This window comes from Callospermophilus lateralis, chromosome 4, assembly GCF_048772815.1.
Source record: "Callospermophilus lateralis isolate mCalLat2 chromosome 4, mCalLat2.hap1, whole genome shotgun sequence".
NCBI lineage: Eukaryota > Metazoa > Chordata > Mammalia > Rodentia > Sciuridae > Callospermophilus > Callospermophilus lateralis.
In genome coordinates, this window is record NC_135308.1 from 40,648,088 (window position 1) to 40,659,252 (window position 11,165).

General features: G+C 35.8%; 1 protein-coding gene across 1 annotated transcript; it reads left to right on the forward strand.

The window, feature by feature from the left end:
- Nucleotides 1–3,421: 3,421 nt before the first annotated feature.
- Fgf20 (fibroblast growth factor 20) lies at nt 3,422–10,820 on the forward strand. The gene is made up of 3 exons (XM_076852434.1): nt 3,422–3,707; nt 9,293–9,396; nt 10,575–10,820. The coding sequence occupies exons 1-3, from the start codon at nt 3,422–3,424 to the stop codon at nt 10,818–10,820; spliced, it is 636 nt and encodes a 211-aa protein (XP_076708549.1).
- The last annotated feature ends 345 nt before the right edge of the window (nt 10,821–11,165 follow it).

Below are 11,165 nucleotides of genomic sequence, written 5' to 3' on the forward strand. Positions count from 1 at the left end.
TATTTGTATAACAGCACGGCAAGTGTGGTCTCTAGGAAGTATAGGTAAAGTTGATTAGATTGCAGTGTATACTTAAAAGTTGAATAATGTACTCTTGTAAAACACTCTTCAAAATTATTTAACTTCCCATGATATCATCACAGTATGTGCAAAAAAATTCTTTAGTGTTATCTTTTCCTGTCACATGACTACAGCAAACAAAAGAAATCCTTATCTTTCTGTTTCTATTCTGGTCCTTTATAAAATGGCATTAAGCACCATTCAGAACTTACACATTAAAGGTTTAGGTTGGGAAAAAAGGACTTATTTTGCATTTCAAATAAATCACATTTGCTAAATTATGAAATAAAAAGTTTCCCAGCAATAGAAGCTGTCTAGCACATTATATGCTCAGAAAATTTCATAGTTTTAAGAACTCTTTTCTATATATTGTCATATGTAAGTCTCATAGCAACCTTAGACATAGTAAACTAGGCAAAAGTTATATTTTTTTTTCATTTTACAAAAGAAGAAATAGAGGCATTTTAAGAGTTTAAGTAAAATGCACTGGGATGTTGGACAGAAATGAGACAGAATCCAGTACAACTTTTTTTTCTCAAAAAAGTGGACGTGCCTATTTCGTATGGTTATTGTGGTGATCAAAATAAGCGAATTTATATAAAAATGCTAAGGTGTACAAAGAGAAGGTAGTCCTATTATTAAAATAGATGGGCCTTGTTGAGTGAAGAATTTCGTGTGTGTGTGTGTGTGTGTGTGTGTGTGTGTGTAGTACAAGAGATTTAAAAAGTCTAAGAGCTATAAATTGCACAATAACAGCAGGTTTTAAAGTCTTCATGTGAGGAAATATTTTATAGACTAAACTAGTAGCTCTAAGACAAGTGACAATAACATATATTCATTACAGAATAATTAACAGCATTATATGTTGCACAGAACTTAGACCTTGAAATAAACCTCATTAAAAGGCACTTGATCTAAGTTTGAAACCTTTAAGTATCTCCTCTTTAAAAGTGATCAATGTATGTTCTGGCTACTTCAGTTATCCTGCTGTGAGATTCACACAACTTTGATCTAACTTTCTTTGATTTAACACTGCAATTAAGAAGATTTGGTTCAAAGTAAAAGCTCATTGGTTGATGTTTTACACTGATGTGATAATGTTTACACAGATGTGCTTTGAAATCTTGATTATGGTGGATTTGGGGGTCCTACCACAGGACAGACTGCTATTATTTGAAAGGTGAAATGATATGACATTTACCTGGTACAACCCTTAAAACAGACTTAGCAGCATACTGTTTCTAAAGTGATTTATTTGTTTATTGTTTTAGCCAGTGTTTTTGTTTTATTTCATATCTATCAATAGTAAATCACTTACTTTAAGGACTCTTTTATAACTTAGTTGCACAAGGGTCAGTACTTAGGCCTGCAGTGATGAAAAGGTGTAACTTTACCTACTTTAAAACACCTGCCAAATAATTAGAAAAAAAAAAAACTTCAGAGAAAATAAAATAAACCAGTCAAATCCAACTGAGCTCCCAGCTGAACAGACCATGAAACATGCCTAAAAAACTAATCTTGAGTGATTCTCTAAAACTTCTTGCTCAGGGGAAGCATAAATCTGTTGAACGATTCTCAACTCCTCAGCCACTGAAAAATTTTAACAGAAGGATCTCAAATTTAACTATTGGTACAAAACCAAAGTTTTAATGTTTAGATGGACATCAATCTTTTTTTTCTTTTTTTATGTAAATTTTAATTTATGTATGACAGCAGAATGAATTATAATTCTTATTCGTGTCTTCATACATGTACTTTGGATAGTAATGATCATCACATTCCACCATCATTAATTACCCCATGCCCCCTCCCTTCCCCAAATGGACTTGAATCTTTAACTTCCTCACTTCAGTGGCTTTTGTTTTACAAATGTGTACAGGCATGCTCAGATTTTACCAGTAACTTTTGAAGTTTCAAAATGCATCAAGATTCAACACTGTTTCCATTTAGTTGTTGATTTTTTAAAAGACTTTGTAATTGAAATTGGAACAACAACAACAACAAAAGCTAGCCTTTAGGAAAATGCATCTAAGAAGAACAGAGAAGTGCTCTTACATTGGATAAGAGCCCCAAAGACTGCTCATCATTGGTGTCACTATTCCATAAACTCATTTTTCTCTTCGTGGCAAAATATAAGAATATAGACCATCTCTTTCTGTGTATATATTTTTATCCCTTGATTCATGAGTATATTTTGCTATTTTATTATGCTAATTAAATGACCAAAAACTTAGCATACAATTTCAAACTTCCATTTAGATATAAGTCAGTCTTAGTTATATCATATGCTATCTGAGTAAAGATAAACATTAAAGAGATCTTGGGAAGGGAGGGAGGGTGTTCCTAACCTAACCTTGATTATGTAAAGAAAATCCCCCATCTAAATGATAAAAGAAAAGAGTAATGCTTGTACATTTTATTAGTGTTTTAAAATTAGTGAGTTAAACTGTCAAAGCTTTGATTTTCCTTTCATGTGTGTCTGGGCAGGTCTAAGCCTCAGGTAACGCCCTTTTTCCTTCTCCCTCTTTTACCTTTCTTTGCACCTGTCCACTGCAGGCTCCCAGCAGTTCCCAAGAAGCACAGTTCTCCTCCTCTCCTTTTTTCCCTCACCCACCTCCTCCTTTTCTGCCCCCCCCTTTTCTGTATACTGCCAAACTGGGCTCCTTTTCGCAGCCATCTATCACTGAAAAGGGGCTCACATCAAAGTAGGTTGCACAGCAGCAGCCAAACAGCATCATCCATGTCCCAAAGACAACCTCAAAGAGGGACCTCGACTGAGCCTCCCCGAATTTGCTGTTTGACTTTGGCAAGTGCAGGAATGATTTTTGAAGAGTGCATGGGTATAGAATCATCAAGGGTCCCCTTTGGTCACTTCCGAAGAGCAGAAACGTGTTGAGAAGAGGTCGGTTTAAAATTTCAAACAGAACCAACCTCCCCAGCTCGCATGAAAGGACTTGATTAGCATATGTCAAGAGGACCCGCATATATACTCGGTGTGTATGTACACAGGACTCTGATCTGATCAGTTTGCGGAGTTGGAGCCCCAGCCCCCAGGCCCCAGCCCCAGCCTCAGCACCAGCCCCAGTCGCAGCCCAGTACTGGCAGCGGCACCTACAGATGTTTCTGCAAAGCCAGCAGCCAGCTCTCACCTACCCAAGGAGAGAAGACCGCTCCAAGACAGTGAGAGCTTCCCTGCATTCTCAGTGCACAGTCCCTGCATCGACCTTACAGGAGTAACCTGGCCTTAACTTTTTGCGCTTGTTTTACTATAATTTCTCTCCATCCCCCTCGACACTCCGCTACATATTTTTTGGGGGGTCTTTTGTTTTCCGGATCTTCACCCTTTCCCTCAGGCCTCTCCATGGCTCCCTTAGCTGAAGTTGGGGGCTTCCTGGGTGGCCTGGAGGGCTTGGGCCAGCAGGTGGGCTCGCACTTCCTGTTGCCTCCTGCCGGGGAACGGCCGCCGCTGCTGGGCGAGCGCCGGGGAGCGGCGGAGCGGGGCGCCCGCGGAGGGCCAGGTTCTGCGGAGCTGGCGCACCTGCATGGCATCTTGCGCCGCCGGCAGCTCTACTGTCGCACCGGTTTCCACCTGCAGATCTTGCCCGATGGCAGCGTTCAGGGCACTCGGCAGGACCACAGCCTCTTCGGTAGGTACTGGCATCCCGCCTGTGTCCCCCAAACTTGGCTCCTCTTCCCCTTCCCTTGTACCTCCCTCCACGTTTGTCAAGGGTGTCAGGACTGCAAGCAACCCAGTGTTCCCCTAGACCCATCCAGCGCAAGATGCAGGCTGAGGCTGAAGGATGATCTAGCTCAGGGGCAGGAAGGACTTTTCCTATCTGCTTGCATCTGTAGCCTCTAGCAGGCCTGCAGCTCCAGATGCTGGGGCAGGAGGAGAAAGGATGAGTGGTCTGGGTGAATCTTTCTATTCTGCTTTTTTGAATGCCTGGAACACCAAGACCTGGACTCAGAATCTTAATTTTTTTCTTGTACTTCTTTCCTCTCAGGCAGTTTATTATTATTTTCAAATTCCTGTTATTTTTCTCCTGTGTCCTTTCACACTCACCCTAGTACCATCCACTTTTTGAACATTAATAACAGGAAGTATTCTTCTTCTTTAAGCATGTTCTGCAGTTATGGAGTTGATTATCCACCCGTGGCTACTGCTCTGCAGGTTGCCCTTGCACAGGAAGCAAGCATTTGAGTATCTACCTCTAGAAAACTGTAAATGTTCACCTGAAGAAGTAACAGATTAACTTTCCATGGGCACCATTGCTACTGTCTAGCTCACCTGGCTGCAGTTCTCTGAGCTGGAGTTCTATTTGAGTGAGCCAAAAAAAAAAAAAAAAAAAAGAAAAAAAAGAAAAAAAAAAAAAAAGCTACTGAGCATGCCTAGTACTTCAGCCCAGTACCTCTTTAGAAATTGCGAAATTGAAAAGCAGTGATCTTGGTATTGACCTTAAGTAAGAGGAAATGGGGAAGCGAAAGAAGATATGGGTGGGAACACATAGGTTTCAGAATACCCCTGACAGTGCCTCAGAGAAGAAAGGGGTTAAAAGAAACAAGCAAAGATCAAGACAGCCTGTGATAGATTTGCAGTCTATAATGTTAATTACTCTCTAACTAGTTGAATAACTAGTAAGTGCCCTCCTCAGTATGAATATTATTTTTCTTGTCTGCACAACCATGAGTTAAATTAGGTGCTTTCTGGTTATAACAGCCCAGGATTTTTTCCTCATAGCTAAAGTTCTCATTATATCAGTTAACTTGCTATCACTCTCAAGGGGGGGAATTTTGATTATCTGATTTGTGGCATCATTGGAGAGATTCATCAAACTGAAAAAAAAAAGATAACATTTACAGTTCTGTATAAGCACAACACATTCTCCTTTCCCTTCCTTTGCACCATGAAACTCTTTAAGAATCTCATTTCTAGATGGCCCTCTCTTCTATCTTGTCCTTATTCCCTTGTTCTTATGATCTTGTTTCTCTTTTGACTTGTAGTACTCATTTAAACTTTGGAGAAGTGTAAATCTCCATTTAAGGGACATTGGTAACTTTAGATGTAGAAATAAGCATGTGGTGGTCATTTGGTAGCACTTAAAGGCTTAGAAAATTAACTTTTTAAAACCATATGTTTGCTGCTTCCACTGATCTCTTCCAAATTCCCATTGACCATGAGTCAAGAGTGTCATGACCTAGTGGCCAACCTGGGGTCACTTTTGGAAAGTTTTTTTTTTTTTTTTTTTTTTAATTGAGGAAGCTGAGATTCTGATTCTAAAGAACTTTGCTGACACCAGGTGGCTCAGCTCTTTTACCTTTTACCTCTGCTTATTACAGAAAAATCTTCCATCTCTCAGAAAGGTTTAAAAATGGACACAAAAGGTGATAACTCTTATAGGTAGAGCAGGTAGAAGTTAAGCTTTGGTAATATTCAGATTTCCCCCCTGTGATACACAATATAACCTTGGAAATTCTCCCTTAAAGGGGTTTTTAATTCAAATGTAATCACCTCAGTGACATGAGTTGTCCCTTCTGCTTTGTGTCTCTTTATAAGATTGACTCAATTTGAGGAGATTAATACATATTTGTAGACTTGATAATATTCATTCAACTCATGTTTAAATCCATTCCCTTATGAGTGGATATTGCATTATTAGAATTATCATCTTGCTCGCATGTTTTTAAACTAAAATTGTAATTGCAAAGATATTATTTAGACTGATTTCAGTCAGTTTGTGATGGCTTAAGTCATGCTATGGTGGGAGACTATATATAGGAACAAAATATTCACTGTTACATAAAAGAAAGATAACCCAGATTAGTTTGGTAGTCTAAAGTAATGAACAGCTTCTTTATGGTACATTATACTGCATCCTAGTGGCCTTCAATAGCTTAGACATCACAATTTACTAGCGGGTGTATAGGTGAGAAGAAAATTCATATCCAACATGTATAACATTGTATGCTTCTCTCTGTGTTTGTCTTCTTTTGCTAGTGCCTCAATTACTAATTAGTATTTTTCTCTTTTTCTTTTATACTCGTTTCTGTGTCATCAAAGTAAGAATTTTAACAAAGCTCAAGTATGGCTACTTGAGATATTTAAAACCATTTCTGATAATTCTATACTAATTTGGCTATGATCAACTACAAACTCAGAATTCTATATTTTTAAATTTCAAAACCACATCAATAGAACACAGAGAGGTCTCAGTGAGGTTAAATAATTTCCTATCTGAGTTAGCTCTTTATTTATAGCAGAGTTGTTCTGTACAGAAGTACAGTAGGAAGACTTTACCTAATATGTAAACATGGAATCATTTCTTTAAGAAAAAAAGTTCAGCTTAAGATCAAACATATTCTTTTAAAGCCTTTTCCTTTATTCTCCCCTATTCTCCCTAGATTTGTCTGATGTGGTTGCATTGTGGGTTGACTCACCTGTTTATTATGATTTAAAAAAAGGCTGGCTTTGAAAATGATACCAGAAAGACAAAGTACCTCCAAGTCTTTTTATGGGACACTGGGCATTAGAAAATCTATCTAAAATCTGTGATTACCTCTTAAGGAAAGTTTTTCATGTCCACCCTTTGTAAAGGAATTAGCTTAGTTGCCACCTCATATTATAAATAAGAAAGACTTGTCAAATCTCATTTAGAAATCAAACGATTACAAATTACTCTGTGGTATACTATTTCCTTGAGGAGAAAAAGGATCAGAATTATAAAGTGTGGCTAAAATCTTTAAGAGGAACATGAAAACACATAACCTTTTTCCCATCAGTTCTATGAGCCATTATTTATGCATGGTTATGTAAACTGTTTTGGATGCTGTTTATTTTTTATTTGTTTTGAATGCTGTTTAATAAAGTTGAAACTATTGAGTATAATTATTCTAAGAACACATGTAATCTTTTTTTTCTTTTTACAATCACATGTTTGTTGGAAAGGTGACAGCATTATATTGAGGGGAGGATTGAAATGTAGGTGGTTTACCATTTAGTTTTCCAGGAAAGGCATACTAGGTGAGATGTAATATAATTAACATATCTGGAAATTAAACTTACAATCTATCATACTTGAAAATTGGTTCTATTCTACATTCTAATTAGTTAAGCAGTTCCTGTACTTTAAAAGACAAGAGTATCTTAATATAAATCAGATACTTAAAGGAAATTAAGTTGCATGTATATCAACTATAGTATACTTTTAATTAACAAATATTCAATATGATTTGAAGTAATTACACATTTGTAACTAAAGCCTGGATAAAATGGCATTGATTATATTTTCATATCAATTATGTTTTAGGCCTGTATTTTGTTACTAACAGAGTCTTTCATTGATGAGCTTGGCAGAGGCTTGATTCTCTTTTACTCCCCCACTATACAATTGTCAACATGAGGGCTATCTTATGGAGTCTAGATCTTTCTGCTACTTCTTATCTTCTCCTCTGCTTTTGGCCCTCAATTAAGGACATCGGCTCTTTCAAGCCACCTATAGACTATTTAGTAGTGTATTGTTGCTATAAGATTCTTGATAGCTCTAGTATTCTACATGATCTCCTAACAGTTTGAAAGGGCTAGTTTGTCTTGCTAAGAATCTATGTTTCTGCCAGAGTGAATTAAGCTTTGGATAGAATAGAGACCACCATATCAGTAAATAGTCAGATTCTGTACTTTCCTTTGGCCTTGGGAGTATCACGTGTCCAAACAGGAACCTGTACAATAAATCAAGAAATTACTTAAAAGCAAGAGTCAGGCTAAATGGTACACATTTATACTGTTTGTAGCGCTTAAGATGGGTGAAGGGGTGAAAGTAGAAAGTTATTGAGGAAGGCAGATCCAAGCTAGAAACTGTGGTGAAAACTGTTTTCAGCTAAGGGGAAGAACTAGACAAAGGCATTAGTCCAAAGGTTAGTTAAAAAAAAAGAATAAGGCAGAGTGAGGCATTAAATTTTTTTTGACCTGTGGTATATTAGTGTACTAAGTAGAAAGTTTTCAAAACTAATTTCTTATTGATAAATTAAAATGACTCTAGAAAATTAATGATAGCAAAATCTACCTGAATTCTATGCTCTTGATATTTGGCTATAACATGTAATGAATTGTAAAGTCTTTGTACTTCTGTGAACTATACAGTTTATTTTTTTAAAACCATGTCATAGAAAAAAATAACATATTTTGTCATTTACATTTTTGAAACTACTGTGTGATCCTCAAGAAACAGCCTTCTGGAGTAGAAACATTGAATTAGGGTTCAGAAGATGTAACTTCAAGTATCAGTTCTATCAATTGCAAACATTAAATACCTTAGGCAAGTCAACAAACACTTCTGAGCTGAATTTCTTCATTTGTAAAGTAGGGATAATAATGTCTTTCCTGTATCTTTTTTTGTGGGGGAGTGTACTGGGGATTAAACTCAGGGGCACTGGACCACTGAACCACATCCCCAGCCCTATTTTGTATTTTATTTAGAGTTAGAGTCTCACTGAGTTGCTTAGTGCCTCACTATTTTGCTGAGGCTGTCTTTGAACTGGAGATCCTCCTGCCTCAGCCTCCTGAGCCACTGGGATTACAGGCATGCACCACTGTGCCTGGCTTCCCTACATATCTTAAGCAATTGTTTTTAAGAACAGATGAAAAAATATAAGTTCAAGCCTTTTATAAACTATAAAACTCTTTTATACCCATGTGAAGTATGCTCCTGTTAGAAAAAGATGAACTTGATTCATTGTAAGCAAAAGCAAAACAACTAATAGAAAAAGGTTATAATTAACTAGTGGAACAAAAATATTATATTTATTTTATGATATTAATAGCTTCTATTTGTTGAATGCATACATGCATTAATCCTCACCCCTTTCCTTTTGGGGAGGCATTTCATTTGTTGTACACATAAGGAAATTGGAGTTCAAAGAAGACAAATGACTTGCCTGGGACCTCGCTAGTAAATCACTGAACTGGAATTCAAACCCAGGTTTGTCTGGTTTAGGGTTTCATTCCCTTAAGGTTATACTACAATGAACACTTTTTTCCATTTTAGTCCTTTTTTTCCATCTGAGAAGTGGGATTTCGTAATAGTTGAATAGTACTTTTCAGTTGATTAAGGACTTCTGTATATATCAATATATTTATCAACATTGGCCTACTACAACAACCACTACTATGATTTATAAGCTTTTTATTAGTTATATGTGCATTCATAAATACAAATCACTATTTTATTTATAAATTTAGGTATCCTAGAATTCATCAGTGTGGCGGTGGGACTTGTCAGTATTAGAGGTGTGGACAGTGGTCTTTACCTTGGAATGAATGACAAAGGAGAACTTTATGGATCAGTACGTATTTTTATTATTATTATAATTCTTGAAATTATGACTACTTTGTTTTGTGATTAAAATATCTATCAATAATGTTTGTGAGAAGTATATGAAATATTCTTATATAGAAATTAAAATCGACAGCATTGTAAATTTTCATATATCTAGGCAAACTGAATTTATAGTTGCAAATTCAATTGAATTTGTAATTTGGAAAAAATTAGTAAGATGTAAAGATGTGCCACTTTCCCATCCTTCTTCTAACATGAAATCCCTTCTGAAAGTCGAATTCTCTGTAACTATTTCCATAGAGAACTTACTTTTTATGACTAAGCCGGTGGCACTGTTACTTCTTTTGTTTAAAATTTCAATTGAGACCAATATCCAGCTAGAAGCTTAATATACACTGAAGAAAATTGGTTGCAATATTTCAATTAATAGATGAATATCTATTTTATGTATGGATAAAATTTGTATTTTCCAGGGATTTTTTAAACCAGCTCTTCACAAAGAGAAAAATAATTCCACGTGCAGTGATCATAAAAGTAGGATTACAATAGAGAAAACACATATACATAATTTTCATGTATATGCGGGGGCAAATAAGCAACTCTGATCTGTCCTTTAGGACAACATATGGTACATCTTGAAAAGATGAGAAATCATTGGGGTTTTACTATAAATTAATAGTAATATATCAGATATAAGTTAATCATGGGGAATGTCTTATCAAACAATTAATAAATTCATAAGAAAATTTATTATTTGGAATGATGATTTTGAATTCAGAACTCATATCTTAGCAAAATCTTAAATATTCCATGTTGAGAACAGAGACTTAATATATATAACTTCAGCATCAAATGATGAAATAAGATAAATTAAAGGTTTTTTTGGTGGTGATGATGGCAAGAAGTGAGAATATGGAGCATGGAAAAATTCAGAATATTTATTAAGTATTTGAAAATAAAATTGGGAAATGACATTTGACTTAAAATTTCTTTGAATTAAACTGCTGAATGAAGTCACCTTGTAGAACTAATTCTAGGTAATATATTAATACAACCAAAATAAAAAACAAAATAATTTTTTCTTTCTTTTTAGGCAAACAAATAAAAATATAGAATTGAAGCTTTTGTAAGAAAATAATTTCAAAGATTTTTTAAAAATTGTAGTTATCATTTCTTTCTTTTTAGGAGAAACTGACTTCTGAATGCATCTTTAGGGAGCAATTTGAAGAGAATTGGTATAATACCTACTCATCTAACATATATAAACATGGAGACACTGGCCGAAGGTATTTTGTGGCACTCAACAAAGATGGAACTCCAAGAGATGGTGCCAGGTCCAAAAGACATCAAAAATTCACACATTTCTTGCCTAGACCAGTTGACCCAGAAAGAGTTCCCGAATTGTACAAGGACCTACTGATGTACACTTGAAGCATGGTAGTGTCTTTATTGAAGAATGAAACCACAACTGTCCTTTTATTCTCATAGTTCCCATCATTAAATAATAATAAGCAAGGAAGATATTCAGAATATTATTGTCTGATTTTTACTGGGAGATTAAATTTGGAAAGAAGACTGAAAAAAAATTGACTTGAAGTAGATCAAGATCACTCTTTATAAGTGGATTAAGTTTACTTCATTCGGTTCACTGGCTCAATCCTTAACCAGTACAAGGAAGCTAAAAAATCAGCTCAATTCTGGATAAAGGGAACTCCACCTAGTTTGCTGCTGGTGCCTCACCTCTTTGGATTATGTTTACTTTGAATGTTACATTAA